We start from the raw sequence: 21,341 nt of genomic DNA on the forward strand, positions 1-21,341 counted from the left end.
TCCACACACTCTTCCACCATTCCACACACTCTACCACGGTTCCTCACACTCTACCACCGTTCCACACACTCTACCACCGTTCCTCACACTCTACCGCTGTTCCACACACTCTACCACCGTTCCACACACTCTACCACCGTTCCACACACTCTACCACCGTTCCACACACTCTACCACCGTTCCACACACTCTACCACCGTTCCACACACTCTACCACCGTTCCACACACTCTACTCCCGTTCCTCACACTCTACCACCATTCCTCACACTCTACCACCGTTCCACACACTCTACCACCGTTCCACACACTCTACCACCGTTCCACACACTCTACCACCGTTCCACACACTCTACCGCCGTTCCTCACACTCTACCGCCGTTCCACACACTCTACCACCGTTCCTCACACTCTACCACCGTTCCTCACACCCTACCACCGTTCCACACACTCTACCACCGTTCCTCCCACTCTACCACCGTTCCTCACACTCTACCGCCGTTCGTCACACTCTACCGCCGTTCCTCACACTCTACCGCCGTTCCTCACACTCTACCACCGTTCCTCACACTCTACCACCGTTCCTCACACCCTACCACCGTTCCACACACTCTACCACCGTTCCTCACACTCTACCACCGTTCCTCACACTCTACCACCGTTCCACACACTCTACCGCCGTTCCTCACACTCTACCGCCGTTCCACACACTCTACCACCGTTCCTCACACTCTACCGCTGTTCCACACACTCTACCACCGTTCCACACACTCTACCACCGTTCAACACACTCTACCACCGTTCCACACACTCTACCACCGTTCCACACACTCTACCACCGTTCCACACACTCTACCACCGTTCCTCACACTCTACCACCGTTCCTCACACTCTACCACCGTTCCACACACTCTACCACCATTCCTCACACTCTACCACCGTTCCACACACTCTACCACCGTTCCACACACTCTACCACCGTTCCACACACTCTACCACCGTTCCACACACTCTACCACCGTTCCTCACACTCTACCACCGTTCCTCACACTCTACCACCGTTCCACACACTCTACCACCGTTCCACACACTCTACCACCGTTCCACAAAGTCTCCCACCGTTCCACACTCTCTACCACCGTTCCACACACTCTACCACCGTTCCACACACTCTACCACCGTTCCACACACTCTACCACCGTTCCTCACACTCTACCACCGTTCCACACACTCTACCACCGTTCCACACACTCTACCACCGTTCCACACACTCTACCGCCGTTCCACACACTCTACCACCATTCCACACACTCTACCACCGTTCCACACACTCTACCACCATTCCACACACTCTACCACCGTTCCACACACTCTACCACCGTTCCACACACTCTACCACCGTTCCACACACTCTACCACCGTTCCACACACTCTACCACCATTCCTCACACTCCACCACCATTCCTCACACTCTACCGCCGTTCCACACACTCTACCACCATTCCACACACTCTACCGCCGTTCCTCACACCCTACCCCTGCTTTCAGCACCCTGTAACCCTTACCCAGTCTGGCCTATGTAATGATATCAGCAAATAGTGATGGTATTTGCCTGTTTGATTATTTATGCCTTACCAGCATATTTGCCTGATTGATTATTTATGCCTGACCAGCAGAGGGCATGTGAGAGACAGGCAGTTTAGTTTTGGTTTCGTTTTAGATGGATCTCTAAGATGGTGTCTCCTGTAATGCTGTTAACTGAATTGAACATACTTTAGATAAAAAGTCATTCTCTTTCATGAATGTGTCGTCATTGAACCCACATACAAATCAATACATGGTGTCAGAAGTGGGATTGAAAGAGATGAAGAGGAAAAATCTGAAGTTAAATCAGCTCTCCACATATTAGCAAGCCAAAAGCGAACATCATTACTTACCATTGGAGAATAGCTAACGAAGTGAAAAAATGGTAGGATTACACCCACCGGCGAAGCTTCAGTTGACAGGTAATGTAGCTGAAAATTGGAGGAGGTTCAAACAACGTTTGGAGTTGTATTTAGCGGCAATCGGAGCTGACGAGAAATGTGATAAAATGAAAGCGTCAGTGTTCTTACATGTCGTGGGTGATGAAGCGCTGGAGGTGTATAATAACTTCACATTCGCTGCTGATGGAGACAAAATGAAGCTGGATAAAATAATGGAACAGTTTGAGGCCTACTGTATACCTAAACGGAATGTGACGTTTGAGAGGCACAGATTTTTCACATGTGTACAGAAAACGGGAGAGAATATTGATCAGTATGTGACTGAACTGAGAAACCGAAGCAAAACATGTGAATTTGGGGGACTGACAGACTCGCTGATAAAAGACAGACTGGTGTGTGGTATTCCAGATAATGGTCTAAGGGAAAGACTGCTAAGAGAGCAAAATCTAGACCTGGGAAAAGCCATAGCACTGTGTAGGGCTACAGAGACTGTGAAGTCGCAGGCAAAGGAGCTGTTCAGTGAGAGTAGCTGCAACGTGGATGCAGTGAGAAAGAACGGACACAAACCGTTTAACAAAAAGAGCGCCAATGTGAAAAAAGAGGCGTGGCCAGCGAACAAAAATGAAAGGGGCAATCGAAAGTCATGTAGTCGATGCGGTACACAGCATACACCAAAAAAGTGTCCAGCATATGGTAAAACATGCAATAGTTGCAACAAAAACAACCATTATGCCCGTTGCTGCAAGAACCAAGCGCAACAAAGCAAGGTCCATACAGTAGATGAAAGCGAGATAGAGGAGTTCTATGTAGATGTTGTGTCTGAAAACAAAGAAGAAAACAGAGATTGGATGTTGACACTAAAAGTGAATGACATACATATTCCATTTAAATTGGATACTGGAGCACAAGTTAATGTGATATCAGAGACTGATTTTAAGAAAATTAGACCCAGACCAAAGATACATGGAATAAAAGTGAAAGTGACAGGATACTCAGGTACTGATATACCAGTGAAAGGAAGATGCATTGTCAAAGTAACACACAAGGACAGAGAGCACATGCTAGCATTAATCATGGTGCCAAAGGATGTGCAAGCCATACTAGGTTTAAAAGCCTGTGAGAGACTGAACCTGGTAAAGAGAGTCCTCATTGTGGAAAGCGAAGGAGAGACAGTCTATGATGAACTCATGAAAGAGTACAACGACCTATTTCAGGGTCTAGGCTGCCTTCCAGGAGAACACACGATCAGAGTAGATAAAAATATGCCAACGGTCATACATCCATGCAGAAAAGTTCCGTTTGCTCTTCAAAAGCAACTGAAGGCAGAGTTGGACAGGATGGAAAGCCTGAACGTGATTCAGAAGATAGATGAGCCAACTGAGTGGGTGAGTTCCCTCATCGTTGTGGACAAAAAGAATGGAAAGCTCAGAATTTGCCTGGATCCAAGAGATCTGAACAGAGCAATAAAGAGAGAGCACTTCAAGCTTCCTACATGTGAGGAAATCATGTCACAGTTTGCAAATGCAAGGTATTCCAGCAAGTTAGATGCATCATCAGGATTTTGGCAGATGAAATTGGACGAGGCAAGTTCAAGACTGTGCACGTTCAACAGTCCATTTGGCAGATACAGATTCCTAAGGTTACCATTTGGCATTGCCTCAGCTCCTGAAGTGTATCACAAAACTATCCATATGATCTATGAGCACCTGGAGGGAGTTGATACATCAGTGGATGACATCATAGTATGGGGAACCACGAGAACTGAGCATGACGAGAGACTGAAAAAAGTGCTGGAAGCAACAAGGAAAACAAACCTGAAGCTGAATAGAGAGAAATGCCAGCTCGGGGTGACAGAACTGACATTCGTGGGAGATACCCTTAGCAGTGAGGGCATCAGACCAGATCCCAGAAAGGAGTCCGCCATTGAGAATATGCCAAAGCCACAATGCAAAAAGGACGTGCAGAAGTTTAATGGAATGATCAACTACATGGGGAAATTCATATCCAACCTCTCAGAAAAGATGGCGCCACTGAGAAGACTAACTGAAAAGAACATAGAATGGGAATGGAATCATGAGCATGAGAAGTCATGGAGCGATCTGAAGAAACTGCTCACAGAGGAACCAGTTATGAGGTTTTATGACCCATCAAGATATCATCAGATGCATCACAGAGTGGGCTCGGTGCCGTTCTTCTGCAAAAATATGACTACTGGCAACCTATTGCATATGCATCGCACTCAATGACAGACGCGGAGGCGCGATATGCTCAAATAGAAAAGGAGCTGCTCAGCATCACATACGCCTGTGAAAGATTTCACCAGTTTGTGGCAGGACAAGCAATCAGTGTAGAGACTGACCATAAGCCCTTGATTGCATTGTTCCAAAAGCCACTAAATAGCTGTCTGCTTAGAATACAAAGAATGATGATCAGGCTGCAACGCTATACACTGAATGTTGCGTACACACCGGGTAAGCTGATGTATACAGCAGACACGTTGTCCAGAGCTGTTGACCCAAGTGAGCCCGCAAACACCAAAATGGATGAAAAAGTGAATGCCTACGTGGACATGATCACAAGTGCACTGCCCATAGCAGATGCAAAAATGGAGCTCATAAAGACTGAGACAAACAAAGATGAAACAATGAGACGACTGAGGAAAAGCATCTTGGATGGATGGCCTAACATGAAGCAAGACTGCTCACCTGACATGGCAGAGTACTGGAACTGCAGGGCGGAACTATCAGTGGTCGAAGACATCATCTACAAAGGAAGTAAAATAGTTATCCCAAAGAGTCTGAGAAAAGAGGTGCTAAAAAGGATCCATGGAGGACATCTGGGAATCGAAAAGTGTAAGAAAAGAGCATGAGAGGTGATGTACTGGCCACGAATCAACCAAGATGTGACAAATGAGGTGTCAAACTGCACAATATGCCTGAAATATCGAGCAAGCAATCCGGTAGAACCACTAAAATCACACCCAGCGCCAGACAGACCTTGCCAGAAGGTAGACGCTGACCTATTCGTATGTCAAGGGAAGGACTATCTTGTAGTCACAGACTATTACTCCCTGTATCCAGAGGTTTGTAGACTGTACACCACCACTGCAGATGCTGTGATAAGATGTATGAAAGCCATATTCTCCAGACATGGCGTGGCAAGCGAGGTCTTCACAGACAACGGACCCCAGTTTTACAATGCAAGTTTCCGACACTTTGCCAAAGAGTGGGACTTTGTCCACACAACGTTAAGTCCTCACTTTCCACAGTCCAATGGACTAGTGAAAAAATCGGTCCAGACAGTGAAAAGACTGATGTACAAGGCAAAAGACAGTGGAACTGACTTCTACCAGAGCATGCTTGTATACCGCACAACGCCGCTCGAGTGTGGTATGTCACCAGCCCAACTCCTTATGGGACGTCTGCTAAGGTCAAACCTACCCATCCCGGAGAACCTCCTGAAAACAAAAGAGGGGGAGAAAGTGAGGAAGTTCAAAGAACAACAGAAAGAAAAGCAAAAGTACTACTATGACAGAGGAACACAAAACCTACCTGAACTCCACACTGGTGACCAAGTAAGGTTCAAAGACAAAACAAACATATGGACTCAGAAGGGAACTGTCCTGAGTGAAGTTCAACCAAGATCATACACCATTCAGACAGATGAGGGTGCTGTTCTGCGAAGAAATCGTCAGGATCTTCTCATGGGACCAGCCACAGCAGGTCAAAAGACTGATACTGTTGAACAACCCGATCACACAGCAGGTCAAAAGACTGATACTGTTGAACAACCTGATCACACAGCTGAGAAATCATCATCTGAGGCAACAACTCAGATTCAAGGACAATCAATCAGAAAATCCTCAAGACGTGTGAAGCCTCCTAAGAGACTCATTGAGCAAATTTAAGGACTATTGTTATCGAAGGAAGTAATGTTATCTTATTCTCTCTTCAAGTTCTAGGTATTTACATATTTCATGTGAACACACAAAACAAGGTTAAAAAACCTTGATCATGATAATGATAATGTAAGTTCATTAAAGGTTACAGTTAAAATGCAGAGTAATACAAAGAAAACATGTTGTTAGATAAAAGTAAAATACTTTTGTTTTAAGAAAGGGAGATGTAATGATATCAGCAAATAGTGATGGTATTTGCCTGTTTGATTATTTATGCCTTACCAGCATATTTGCCTGATTGATTATTTATGCCTGACCAGCAGAGGGCATGTGAGAGACAAGCAGTTTAGTTTTGGTTTCGTTTTAGATGGATCTCTAAGATGGTGTCTCCTTTAATGCTGTTAACTGAGTTGAACATACTTTAGATAAAAAGTCATTCTCTTTCATGAATGTGTCGTCATTGAACCCACATACAAATCAATACAGCCTATAAGCGACTCCAGTTCCTTACCAATGTGGTTGACTATTAACTGCACTCAGAAGTGGCCTCACAAGCCACTCAGTTGTATCAAACTCAGAGCCACTAGGGACGGGCAATAAATTCCAGCCTTGCCAGGAATGCCCTCATCCCAAGAATGAAAAACAAAATGCAAGGAGACATACAGGACAGAGCTGTATAGTCTCAAGGAGCACTATAGTGCTATATAGCTGCACTGGACTGTACAGCTCCCTGCTACTATACTGCACTCTTTTGCTACTGCACCAGTTGTTCGAAGTTCCTATAATAAACCAGTGTGACTTATGTCTTGGTTAATCACCAAGTCCTTTGTGATAGTGTTCTAATCTTGTCTTACAGTAATCATAATTTAAATAATGCAGAAAACCACATTTTGTGGATGATGTGGGACAGAAAATATTTGGAAATTTGCAAGCAGTCAGAGGCCAGTGCTTCCATATACTTAGCTTACAACCTTGGCGTGAAATCTCATTTGGCAGGAAACAAGTTTGCTCACAAAAACTGTTACGGTTATGACTGTGCACCAGCAAAAACATTTTCAAATAATGTCATGGGGATTGAGCTTTCAACAGCCATGGAATAACTCATGCAGGAATGCTATAAAGAAATACAGCATGATCTACAGGGAGCCAGGGTTTAAAACAAGTATAAAACTCACATTGAAACACCAGGGGAGATTTTTCAACCTTCTTCCAAAATGGGCGCGAAGTGGGCGGGTGTCTATGGTGCCCATTTTTAGCTTCGAGCCTTATTTGAATTCAGCTGGCCAAGCTGCAGGCGCTGAAAAGATGCTCTGCTGCAGTTCACTGCAGTTTTCGAAGGCTGAAACTTGACCAACATTTACATGGAGCGGGCCAGCAGATTGGGCCTGTTGGGGGGTGGGATACCAGTTCCAGGCTGGTGGGGTGGTGGGGGGAGAGGGACAGTGTGTAAGGTCCCACAAAACTCTTTTTTAAAAAACTGCCCTTTTCCTGCACAGCCTGCAGTGGTCCCTTCAAGTTCCACTGGTTCGGCTGCTGAGTAGCTGGGACAACTGGGTCGAGCATGCCCAGTGCACGCTCCACAACCGGAGTCCTACATCCAGCGTAGGTTCCTGATTTTCATATTTAGACAGCCTCTTGTTTGTTTTGTGCGGGAGTGTCGGCTGTTCATTTAAAGGCTTAGCCTTGGGCGTCAAAGGAGTGGCCGAGGTGCCACCTGATTTTCGTCTGCCGGTCACCCATTTTTCAGGCAAGAAACAGACGGCCAGCAGTTGAAAATTACCCCCACCATTTTCTTTTACCTTTATCAGTCAAGCAGTATGGTTTGAACAGGTCAGGCTTTTGCGTTCATTGTATTCTGCTGCACAATCAGTACCATTTGAGACACTAGAAATGGCAGCATATGTAACTGATCTTTTCAGGTCTGTTCTGATTTCATGTTCCTGCACCCCAAATCCTAATTTCATTGAGCTATGTGCTGATTTCAGAATTGCATGCTTCACATTTTTAAAGACAGTTTTTAAAAAATAACAACTTTATGCAATATGAAAAAAGTCACTAGTTCTTCAGCGCTCAGCCAATCAGTTTCATCACAACCTGTTGTGTCTGACCCCATGCCTCCCAGATAGATCGGTTATTGTCCTGCCCAGTGTCATCCCCGGCATGTTACTTTTTCAGTTCCCCCACCCCCCTCGCACCGTACCCTGACCTGCCAATCTTAATCCCCACCTCCCCCACTACTCCAAAATTTGGGTCATCAGTGTTGACAAGTATGGATGTACACCACGTGGCAGCTTGTGCTAATAGACTAAAAAAGCAGGTTCAGGCCACTAATAAACTTGCAGGATTTTGGATGATTTTTGTGAGTGAACTGGATCCTGCGATGTTAACAGCAGTAACGTGTGCTCAGAGTTACATAAACAGATGTATAAGAGAGCAGTGACATCAAAGCATTCAGCAAGGATGGGGGAGAAATCCATTGAGCAGAATTAAGTTCTCCCTTGTCAGAATGATGCATTCAACTGCACTTCAGCGAGGCATGTGTTTGTTGCCCATCTCTGTGGGGGCCCTTTCTGTCACTGACCTTAATCTCTGCTCTAAGTTCAGCAAGCTGTGATTCTGACATCTGGATGGCCATATCTGTCAATCTCTTCAGCTTCTCAGCTCTCCTCTGTCTTGCATCCAGGATCTCCACTGAGAAACGTAACAGAAACATAACATGAATTAACAAATCCTGATGACTTTTGAGCAGTATATAGCCTGTGGGACATGCTTCACACTGTGTCTCTAGAACAATCAATCAGTAATTCACTCTATTTTGCCTATCTCTTAACAGCAGACCAAAATTAGTGGATGTCTTAACAGCGACACAAATCAAAGATGACAGCTAACTCTTTCCAGGACTACCTTAACTCTTACAATCATTTTCGTTAACCGTTCTGAAATCATTGGGCCAGAATTTGCAGTCAAAATTTATTTATTATTATGCGCAAATGGTACAGCAACTTCAAGCAAGGAGCAGATGCGTGTTTAAATGCCAATATCCAAAAGTTTTTGTCCGAGTTGTGCCGCCCCGCTGTTAGCTTCGCAAGAACAGCATTTCGCTGTCTGCCTCACCACAGGCATACATTGAACGTCATGAAGTTGCGATATTTGCGTGGTAGATACAAATTAAACCCGCTGTAGATATTTAGGGCTAATAATTAGTAGCGTAGGTACCCCTTTAACAATGTGATAATTGTTCGTTACTGCCAATCAACCTCTCTGGCACTGAAAATTAACTGGAGTCTCATTTCTTCAGGTTTTGAATTTTTCTGGGAGATTTTAAAAAGGTCAAATTATAAATTAAAATGTTTTTTCTTACTTTTCCTTTCTGGCTCTTTTTTCTCTCTCTCTCATTTCCTATATTACAACAATGACGACACTTCAATAGTATTTCATTGGCTGTAGAGTGCCTTGGGATGTCCTGAGATTGTGAAAGGTGTTATATAAATGCAAGTCTTTCTTTCTTTTTAATCCAAACTTCCTATCCCTCTCTTTATTTCTCTTTCTGTACCTGATTTGACATTGAATTCATCCCCTTTAATTTACCCTCCTTCTCAGTCCTTCCTGTGTTTATTTCCCCAATCCTTCAATCTGATTGGTTAAGGAGGTACCCTGTTGGTTTCCCTGTTCACTAAGGTCCCAGATGCCCTTAAGTGAATTTTTACTAGCAGGAGTGCATGGGTTTGGGAGCGGGTGGGGGGTTAAAAGTATGGAAATTGACAGCGCATCGGGAAGCCAGCTCCAACCCGCCGACTTCCGCATTTAACTGCAGCGAGTTAGGCTGCGTGCGAGAACCCCCCTTGGGAGAGGCAGGTTGTCAATTTCAATATGCCAATCGCTTATTAACAGCAATATTAACATGAGTTTAGGGATTTAACTGTGGGTGCATGGGTTTCCCGGGCTTCCTGGAACTTGCCAGTGAATGCAATGCGAGAACACAGCGGCAATTGAGGGGACCAAAGACATGGCAGGGAAAGATTCCAATTAGTACTGAAACTTCACAGCAGCTTTCTTGCCTGATTGTGTGAAAGGCTTTGTTCACAGTACTTGTGCTGGGAGGTTACTTTCACAGCATTAGAGGTTTGTACATCTGATCTCCACTTTGGAGCTCTGGTCTACCAGATCAGCATGGTTGCTGCTTATGCTGTTTTACTTTGGACCTCAGATGAGGACCAAGATGACCATCAGCATCAACAGTGCCAGCAGGAACAGCACCACCAGCCTGCTCCTCACAGGCCTGCCGCTCAATAGGAGAGAGGGGATGAGCAGAGAGGTACAGCTCGCAGGAGGCCACTCGTTTGATTGCCACATTTGATGCTCCATGCAGGAGCCCACTCTTTCCATGGATGAAGACATCATCGCAAAGGCCTGTGACATCATGCCACTCATGCTTGAGACGGACTCCTCCAATCTCTCTGCAAGTGTGCACAGCGCAACTGGAAAGCCTGCCAGTACATCACACATTCTCTGCTGCTGCTCCAGAGGTGTCCACTTTGTCGACGGCCTCCAAGGTTCAGCATCTGCATCCAGCTGAGCAGAGCTTGGAGCATCTTACGGCCTCCGACGCAGATTCACCACTGCTGTCCCTGTCGTCACCATCTGCTCTTGCTCACTTATGATGTGAGAGTCACCAGGTGAAAACCCATCTCCCTTACTGGTCCCACTGAAGTGTGAGTATCTGAGCTGGTGCATGGTCTGCATGAGTCCTGTGATGGTGCATCCTCAGAGTGAGTGACCTCATCTGAGGAGTCTTCCTCATCCTCCTGCACCACCTCATGCGGGATGCTTGAAGGCCCTGTAAGACGTGAATTAGAACTGTCAAGGTAAGAATGTTTTAGGTGATCATTATGCACATGATCATATTTCACTCGCTGCTGACATCAAGTCAACATGAGTGAGTGTTGTATGCCATGTGGCTGTCTGATATTTAATTGTCACCAGGCATCTGGGAGGCCCCCATCTCCGACGACCAGGAATGCCGAGACTCCACTGATGTCCAGCACATCCTCCTTTACAGCTGTCATTTGTGAGATGGCTGGAGGGCCACCTTCGGTTCTCTGCCTCTCACTGGTGTTCTGTGCACTCTTATCCTGCAAGGAGGGAAAGAGACCTATGAGTGACAGTAATGACATGTGTTGAACAGATGAATGGAGAACATTTGTTGAGTGTGACTATAAGGGAGAGGCATGACATTCCATAAGGATGAGGGTGAGTGTCAGTGGTGGATGGACAGATGCAGATGTGAGGAAGTGCATAGACAGAGAGGGATGGGTATACCCGCGCGGTAAGTTAGTCTGAGGAGTGATGTGCTGGAGTTTGCTTGAGAAGGCAGAATGAGGGGGCTGGCGTGATACACACATCAGGATGTAGTTGAATGTGCCACTATACTCAACTTTCTTGCCCTGTTTAGGTCATTAAACCACTTTCGACATTGAATCCAGGAGCGTGGCACCACACTCCAGCTCCTCTTGAGCAACCTCCAGCCATGCCTTCTTGGTTTCATTGGCAGGCTTCTTCCTCCCATCAGTAGGGAACACGGGCCCTTACAGCACCCAGGAGCACATCCAGGGAGGCGTCACTAAAACGAGGCGCAGACTTTGAATGTCTGGACTCCATTCTGTCAATTACTTGTATTCTACTCCCAACTCCAGAATCCATCAAATATCATCTTTGCAGTATCCCTTCAATTACTGGAGTAGAAATCGATTCAATGTGGGTCATCATCACGCCCGCTCAACCCAATTGGTCGGGAAACCCGGAAGTCATATGCTGATGCAGTGGCTGGGTTAAAAAGCCACTGACAGGCTTATTGCGCGCGAGCGGACCCCCACCCCCAGCTCCCAGCAGGTTGGCAAGTTAAAATTACCCCCCATGTTTCTCTCACTGCACCATTATCAGCTCGCATTTTCAGCACCTTGTGCGCAAAAAGTTTGGAGCTGAAGAGTGCAGGGCAAGTCTCACTAACGGCAAAGGCTGTTTGCTGCCCTGCTACTGCAAAATCTGGCTCAAATTACGGCAAATAGATGCTTCGATACGCTCTCAGAACAAGACATTTCTGTTGTTCTGTAACAAAATCATCCCTAAGGAAGTTAGATAGCAAGAGGAGCTTGAGCGGGGCTCACATCTGTCTACTGGTCCTCCAGCAAGATCCCGTGAACAGCTGTGGAACCTGAAATCCATTTGTCAATAGCAGACGTAACTCTTTCACCGGTATAAGCACTTAGTTAAACACTGAATTCTAGCTGCTTGTATGATGTATTTTGTTATTTGACTGAATACTTAGAACACTAAATCTTACCTACCAAATGAAATTTTAAGAACGACATGAAATTTGTTTGTGCAATCCACAACACAATTGGGATTTCTTCCAGGTTTCCACAGAAATATCAATGCCAAAAATCCCTCGACAGTTTAAAAAAATATTGATTAATAGGGAAAGAGATTGAAATAATTCTGTTCAAACATTAAACAAATGTAACAGCCTCTGCGTGCATGTTCATAAGAGTACAAACACCAAGCTTTGTTCTTCAGACGGCTCTGGGTTTGCAACTCATTTTAGGTCTGACTCCCAATTTACACCATTTTATAAGATGCACCCCTCTGTGATGTGGGCAGAAATGTCTCTATTATTGTGGAAAGCGTTCAAATGTTTATTGGGACCACATGTGTCAGTGAATTAGTACTCAAACTACTACAGCTGGGACACATCAGCAAATGCATCCGCGAATCATTCAATTCAGGGTCGTTGGGTTAGTATGAGAATGTTAGAAAAGTCAAAAGTTGAGAAGAAGTCATTTGACCCCATTGAAGATTACCCCCACCCCCCACCCCGACCAATTCTTTAACTCTCCATCACGACATCTAATTGTTTTTTGAATAACTCAATGTTTTGCCTTTATTGCCTTGCTTGTTGGACTATTGCAAACATCTATCACTCTTGAATAAAGATTTTTTTTCTGTTATCTGTTCCTAATATACGATTCACTAATTTCCATTTAAGTCTTCTGGCACACTTTGATGTTGAATTCATTTAGTAGATTACTTGGTTATCTGTGCAGTAAGTCTCACATTTTCCTGCCTTAAGGGAAATCGTTGTAGACGATTATGAGACTGTGGTGTGTTCCTAACAATCTGTAAAACAATGCAGTACTGAGAGGGAAATGAAAAAAGATTATAATAATAATTTCAAGAATAATTGTCCAAACCTTCCACTATATAATCCTAAGAAGAGCACATTGCCAAATCTCTACCACAGCTTTAAAAAAATGCAAGAATTACAGCCAAGTGGCATATGCCGTTAAACCTCATTATTACACACTCACGACCATGGCAAAGTGGTCTTTCTCGTCCAGAGTTGAACTCCTTAAGTGATTACAAGACAACGTCTATTACGAACAGAGCAATTGTTTATTACAATGAGAGATTATAACAGATGCCAGGGCAATTCAGACATGTCCTTTGTGTTCAGTTAAACCTCTCTCTCACTCTCTGTTGCTTACTAACCTGCCGCGCATTCCTAGATTTTATTTTACATATGCGTCTTCTATATTTGATACAGACACGTTCAGTGCATTCCACAGCTATGGTCTTGTGTGTTTGGCACTTGTTACAGCTTTTCTATATGTTCTCTATTTCATGTAGCTAATCTCTTCTGTAGAACCATAGAAGGAGATAATTTGGCCCATTATATCTGTGCCGGTTCCATACAACAACACTCCAAAACTGATCCCGCTGACCTGCTTCCTCCCCATAACCCAGTATCTTCCTCAGCATCGAATGTGTATCTACTCAGTTAAAAGATGCCTAACCATTCTGTGATAAATCCATTAAGTGGAACAAGGACTCAAAGAGGCGATATCGTAGAATTAACACGAGTACTTTATTAACAACTGGGAAACACGTTTACAGACAGCCTGCATCAGCATCCTGGCATTCCACCTTGTGCTGACCTATACAGGAAGCAAACTTCTGACCTTAACAGGAAGCAAACCTCTGACCTTAGTAGCAGCATTGGCTACAGCACCACCTGGTGGATAACCTTAATCATAACATCCCAGATTACTATATCCCTCCCCCCTTAAGATTTCAGTATGAATTTCTTAACAAACAACCATTCCTGAGGGTCACATAAGGAGTCTCCATTCATCATGTTCCATACTTGACGAATCTAACAGTTCAGTATCAATCTCTCTGGTGGCTTGCGAGCACCTTTGTGAACGTCTGACAGTAAAGTCCCTGCTTGTTTGTGGTGAAGCCACCAGCTGCTCCTGAGCAGTGCTCAGAGTATCTGACTCTGCAACGATGGTTTCCTCTTGACGGATAGGTTCCTGTGGAATTATCTCTGTCCCTGGTGGTGGCACCATAGATGCACTTGGATAACTGGGGGCAACCCTGTCTTCAGTCATTGCATCTGGAACCTTCATTTCAATTTCCCCTTGTCTGGGAAGTATCTGATCTACATGTCTGCGTACTACCCTACCATCTCCCAACATGACCTTGTATGATACTGGACCTGTCATTGAGTCTATGAAGCCAGGAATCCACTTTGGTCCATAACTGAAATTCTTGGTAAGGATCGCATCTCCTTCTCCAAAACTTCGGCTCTTTGTTCTTTTGTCATGGTTCTCTTTTTGTTTGTTTTGTCTGTTTTCCATTTTCCTTTTTAGGTTTGGGTGGACAAGGCCAAGAGTGGAGTGCAGTCTACGACCTAATAACATCTCAGCAGGAGAGAGTCCTGTGGTGGATTGAGGTGTTATTCTGTAGCTGAACAGAACCCGTGGACACTTTGGCTGCTAAACTCCCTTCTGCACTTTTTTTCATCATCTCCTTAAATGTTTGTACGGCTCTCTCCGCAAGTCCATTCGAGGACAGATGATATGGAGCCGAGGTCACCTGCACTATGCCATTTTTTCTCAAGAACTCTTTTGTCTCTGTACTCACAAAACAAGTGGCATTGTCACTCACCATGATTTCCGGTAGCCCTTGATTACTGAAGCTCCGACGCAGGCAGTCTATAGTAGTAGTGGCGGAAGCAGAATTTACAGGATAAACATCCATCCATTTGGAATGTGCATCAATGATTATGAGGAACATCTTCCCCATGAATGGACCCGCATAATCTAAGTGCAATCTTCTCCATGGTTTATCCGGCCACTCCCAGGGGTGGAGAGGAGCCGCTGTTGGTGCGTTCCGGTGTTCCTGACAAGTGCTGCATGTCTTGACTAGATTTTCTATCTCCTCATCTAGCTTTGGCCACCACAAGTAACTCCTAGCCAAGGCTTTCATACGCGAGACCCCAGGATGACACTGATATAGTTGCTCTAGGATAGACTGTCATGCTGGCCGTGGAATAATCACTCGTGCTCCCCACAACACACAACCATCCTGCACACTCAGCTCTGTTTTCCTGACACTGTAGGGTGTGAAGTCAGCCCCTTCCGGATGCTGTGGCCATCCCCTCACCACATATTCTCGAACTCTAGACAGTACTGGATCTTTACCTGTCCATGTTCTTACTTGCTCTGCAGTCACAAGTGCCATGTCAGTGTCCTCCAACATCAAAACTCTGTCCTCTGGAGCTGCACGGATAGGTGTGCCTGGCAGTGGAAGACGGCTCAAGGCATTTGTGTTCCCATGGTACTTTTCCGCCTTGTAGACGATGACATACTCATAAGCCCTCAACGTCACTGCCTACTTCTGGATCTGGGGTGACACCATCTGTGGAACTGCTTTCATTTCGTTGAAAAGAGAGAGAAGAGGTTTATGATCGGTGCATATGGTGAACTTCCTGCCATATATGTACTTGTGGAACCTCTGTAACTCAAACATTACTGCTAACCCCTCTTTGTCTAACTGGGAATAGTTTTTTTCCGCTGGTGTTAGAGTTCGGGACATAAACCCTATTGGTCTTTCAGTTCCATCTTCCATGCAGTGTGAAAGAATTGCCCCACCCCGTAAGGTGAAGCATCACAAGAGAGAATGATGTCTTTCTCTGCATTGTAGTGAACCAGCACATCCGACGACAGCATCAGTTTCTTGGACTGTTCAAATGAAACCCCCTGCTCCTCTCCCCACTGCCACTGTGTCTCCTTGCGCAGTAGTTTGTGAAGAGATGCTAACACAGTCGACAAGTTTGGTAAAAACCTGTTATAATAGTTCAGCAGTCCCAGGTAAGCTTTTAACTCAGCCACATTTGTAGGAGCAGGGGCGTCCTGCAGTGCTTGTACCTTCTCCTTGAGTGGATGGAGCCCGGTGGCGTCCACTCTGTGTCCCAGGAACACTGACTCATTCCCCAAGAAAGTGCACTTACTCCTCTTGAGCTGGAACCCTGACCTCTCCAATCTCTTTAGTACCTCTCTCAGAGTGCTCAGATGCTCCTGGTCAGTTCTTCCCGTCATCAGAATGTCATCCAGATAGATGGAAACATGTGGACTCCCTTGCAGTACACCTTCGATTGTCCTCTGGAAGATAGCTGGACTAGATGAGACACCAAACGGTAAGCAGTTATACGTAAACAAGCCCTTGTGTGTATTTATGGTGACATACTTCTTTGATTCGTCATCCAGTGTAATCTGCAAGTAGGCATGACTCATATCCAACTTTGTGAATTTCTTTCCTCCAGCCAGGTTTGCAAAGAGATCCTTTGTTTTGGGAATAGGATACTGCTCTAGTTTGGACACCCGATTGACAGTCAATTTATAGTCTCCACAGAGTCTTACCGAATTGTCCGGTTTTAACACAGGTACTATGGGAGCTGCCCATTCCGAACATTTCACCGGCTCCAGTATGTTCTCTCTCAATAGACGGTCAAGCTCAGCCTCTACCTTTGGCTTCATGGCATAAGGCACAGGTCGTTGTTTAAAAAACCTTGGCGGTGCCTCCTTGTCTACATAAATCTTAGCTGGGGGGGCCATTAAATGTGCCAAGTTCCTCCTTGAACACACTCTCATGTTCACTCAACACTTCTTGCAAAGTCAACTGTTTGCCCGCATCTATTTGATGTACTGCTCCCCAGTCTAATTTAAGTTCTTTTATCCAGCCCCGACCTAACAGGTTTGGTCCAGTACCCGATACTATAACTACAGGTAGCTGTTCCACTGTGTCCCTGTGTTGCACAGTTACCTTAGCTGAACCTAATGTCGCTACTTGTTCACCTGTATATGTTTTAAGATGCAGGGAGCAAGGCTTTAACTCTGGAACTTTTGCACGGTTCCACAATTTTGAGTACTCTGCCTTGTTCATTATGGTCACGCCGCACCCTGTATCCACTTCAAAGTTCACCTTAGAGTCATTTACTGTCAGTTGCAATGTGATAGGAGCCACTTTTGGAATGTTCTCTAACATGCTATACATTATGAACATGTCCTCTTCTTCCTCAGCTTCCCCGCTGATGTGGTGTGCTCCATGTTTTTTCACTTCTCTCCCTTGGTTTTGCTGTCCTGCCCCTTTTGGTTTGGATTCCTCCACAGGTGATTTCGCCCTGCAAGCTCGTTTTATGTGTCCTTGTTTCCCACACTTGTAGCACTTTTCCTCCAGAAACCGGCATTCACTCGCCAGGTGGTCGCCCTTGCATCTATAACATGCCTTCACATGCTCACGTTGTGGTTTCTGATGCATGTTCAACTTGTGCACAACAACCTGATCTGCAACTTGCGTAGCATTAGCCCTGTTTGAACCCTGTATTTCTTTTACATCTCGGTTTGCTGTCTCTATGGCTTGAGCATGTTCCAATGCTTTTTCATAAGTAAGCCCAGTCTCGGATAATAATCTACGTTGCATTCGGTTGTCCATAATTCCGCAAACTAGTCTATCTCGCAGCATTTCCTTCAGGTTGTTCCCATAATTGCAATCTTGTGCTAATTTATGCAACACCACTACATAGTCCATTACGCTCTCTTCCTCTTTCCTGTTCCTTGAATTAAACTTGAACCGCTGTACAATCTCACTAGGCTTAGGGTTGAAATGTTCTTTTAGCAAAGCCACTAATTCAACAAAATGATTTGTCTCCAGGCTTTTCAGGACTGAGTGTTTGGTACAGATTGTTGGTAGGTGAGTGATGGGGGCGGGGGGGAGTGGGTGCATTGAAAAGTGTGCGAGGCCAGTGGTGCAGTTGGTAGGAGACAGATTTTGAAAATGCATTCACTGACCTTGACCAGTGGTCTGAGGTCAAGAAGCTTCTTTGGGCACTGGAGCCAGGTCGTGGGGGTGAAGGTACTCCCATAGTGCTCTTAGGGAGGGAATTCCAGGATTTTGACCCAGCGACGATGAAGGAACGGCTAGATACTTCTAAGTCAGGATAGTGTGTGACTTGGAGGGGAACTTGGATGTGATGGTGTTCCCATGCGCCTGCTGTGCTTGTCCTTCTGGATGGTAGAAGTTGCGGGTTTGGGAGGTGCTGCCGAAGAAGCCTTGGCGAGTTGCTGCAGTGCATCTTGTAGATGGTATACACTGCAGCCACGGTATACCTGTGATGGAGTCAGTGAATGTTTAAGGTGATGGATGAGGTGTCAATCAAGCGGGCTGCTTTGTCCTGGATGGTGTCGAGCATCTTGAGTGTTGTTGGAGCTGCACTCATCCAAGCAAGTGGAGAGTATTCCATCACACTCCTGACTTGTGCCTTGTAGATGGTGGAAAGGCTTTGGGAGTCAGGAGGCGAGACACTCGCTGCAGAATATCCAGCCTCTGACCTACTCTTGGAGCCACAGTACTTATGTGGCTGGTCCAGTTAAGTTTCTGGTCAATGGTGACCCCCAGGATGTTGATGGTGGAGGATTCGACAATGGTAATCCCGTTGAATGTCAAGGCTGATAGTTAGACTCTTGCTTATTGGAGATAGTCATTGCCTGGCACTTGTGTGGCACGAATGTTACTTGCCATTTGTCAGCCCAAGCCTGAATATTGTCCGGGTCTTGCTGCATGCGGGCACGGACGGCTTCATTATCTGAGGAGTTGCGAATGGAACTGAACACTGTGCAATCATCAGCGAACATCCCCACATCTGACCTTATGATGGAAGGAAGGTCATTGATGAAGCAGCTGAAGATGGTTGGGCCGAGGACACTTAGGAACTCCTGCAGCGATGTCCTGGGGCTGAGATAATTGACCTCCAACAACCACAACCATCTTTCTTTGTGCTAGGTATGGCTCCAGCCAGTGGAGAGTTTTCCCCCCGATTCGCATTGACTTCAATTTTACTAGGGCTCCTGGATGTCACACTCGGTCAAATGCTGCCTTGATGTCTAGGGCAGTTACTTTCACCTCACCTCTGGAATTCAGTTCTTTCACACATGTTTGGACCAAGGCTGTAATGAGGTCTGGAGCCGAGTGTTCCTGGTGTGATCCAAACTGAGCATCGGTGAGAAGGTTGTTGGTGAGTAATTGCCGCTTGATAGCACTGTCGACAACACCTTCCATCACTTTGCTGATGATTGAGTGTAGACTGATGGGGAGGTAATTGGCCAGATTGGATTTGTCCTGCTTTTTGTGGACAGGACATACCTGGGCAGTTTTCCACATTGTCAGGTAGATGCCAGTGTTGCAGCTATAACAGCTTGGCTAGAGGCGTGGCTAGTTCTGGAGCACAAGTCTTCAGCATGACAGCCAGGATGTTGTCAGGGCCCACAGCCTTTGCTGTATCCAGTGCGCTCAGCCGTTTCTTGATATCACGTGAAGTGAATCGAATTGGCTGAAGAGTGGCTTCTGTGATGGTGCCGACCTCAGGTGGAAGCCAATATGGATCATCCACTCGGCACTTCTGGCTGAAGATTGTTGCAAACGCTTCAGCCTTGTCTTTTGCACTTGCGGAGCCTCCTCCTCTCATCAGTTGTTTAATTGTCCACTACCATTCACGACTGGATGTGGCAGGACTGCAGAGCTTTGATCTGATCTGTTGATTGTGGGATCACTTAGCTCTGTCTATAGCATGCTGCTTCCCCTGGTTAGCATGCATGTAGTCCTGTGTTGCAGCTTCCCCAGGTTAACACCTCATTTTTAGATACGCCTGGTGCTGCTCCTGGCATGCTTTTCTGCATTCCTCTTTGAACCAGGGATGGCACTCCTCTTTGAACCAGGGATGGTCCCCTGGCTTGAAGGTAATGCTAGAGTGAGAGATATGCCGGGCCATGAGGTTACAGATTGTGGTGGAATACAGTTCTGCTGCTGCTGATGGCCTACAACACCTCATGGATGCCCATTTTTGAGCTGCTAGATCTGTTCTGAATCTATCCCATTTAGCACGGTGGTAGTGCCACACAACATGATGGAGGGTGTCCTCAGCATGAAGATGGGACTTGGTCTCCACAAGGACTGTGCGGAGGTCACTGCTACCAGTGCTGTCATGGACAGATGCATCTGTGACAGGTAAATTGGTGAGGACAAGGTCAAGTATGTTTTTCCCTCGTGTTGGTTCTCTCACCACCTGCTGCAGGCCCAGTCTGGCAGCTATATCCTTCAGGACTCGGCCAGCTCAGTCAGTAGTGGTGCTACCAAGCCACTCTTGGTGATGGATGCTTGCTACACTCAGCGTTTCTTCCAAGTGGTGTTCAACATGGAGGAGTATTGATTCATCAGCTGAGGGAGGGTGGTAGGTGGTAGGTGGTAATCAGCAGGAGGTTTCCTTGCCCATGCTTGACCTGAAGCCATGAGACTTCATGGGGTCCCGAGTCAATGTTGAGGACTCCCAGGGCCACTCCTTCCCGACTATATACCACTGTGCCACCACCTTTGGTGGGTCTGTCCTGCCGGTGGGACAGGACATACCCAGGGATGGTGATGGAGGAGTCTGGGACATTGGCTGAAAGGTATGATTCTGTGAGTATGACTGTGTCAGGCTGTTGCTTGACTAGTCTGTGGGACAGCTCTCCCAATTTAGGCAAAAGTCCCCAGATGTTAGCGAGGAGGGCTGGGCTGAATGTGTCATTTTCGTGTCCGAAGTCGGTGCCAGGTGGTCCGTCCAGTTTTATTCTTCTTAATGCTTTTCGTAGCGGTTTGTTACAACTGAGTGACTTGCTATGCCATTTCAGAGCGCAGTTAAGAGTCAACCACACTGCTGTGGGATGGAGTCACATATAGGCCAGAACAGGTAATGACGGCAGATTTCCTTCCCTGCAGGACATTAGTGAACCAGATGGGTTTTTACGACAATCGGATAGTTTCATGGTTTACTGATACTAGCTTTTTATTCCAGATTTTATTTAATTAACTGGATTTAAATTCCCCAGGTGGGATTTGAACTCATCTCTCTGGATCATTAGTCCAGGCCTCTGGATTACTAGTCCAGTAACATAACCACTTTGCTACCATTCCTCTATAATAATTAATCACATTGTAAGGATGGAAATACAGCATTCAGGAGGGCTTAAAGCAATAAATCAAGAACCCAAAAGCAAACTAAATGGGCCACAGGAAGACAGGTCTTTAA

The 21,341-nt window shown here is 45.8% G+C and overlaps 1 protein-coding gene across 1 annotated transcript in view; it reads right to left on the bottom strand.

Annotated features, from left to right (window-relative positions):
- Positions 1-21,341, bottom strand: part of LOC147120195 (SPATS2-like protein) — a 390,413-nt gene that overhangs the window by 60,653 nt on the left and 308,419 nt on the right. Inside the window, exon 9 of the mRNA XM_085985783.1 lies at positions 8,463-8,572. Coding sequence (XP_085841909.1) covers positions 8,463-8,572 — 110 coding nt within the window. The remainder of the gene's footprint in view (positions 1-8,462; positions 8,573-21,341) is intronic.

The sequence above is a fragment of the Somniosus microcephalus genome, chromosome 4, assembly GCF_052327205.1.
Source record: "Somniosus microcephalus isolate GS21.2 chromosome 4, FLI_Smic_1.0, whole genome shotgun sequence".
NCBI classification, from domain to species: domain Eukaryota; kingdom Metazoa; phylum Chordata; class Chondrichthyes; order Squaliformes; family Somniosidae; genus Somniosus; species Somniosus microcephalus.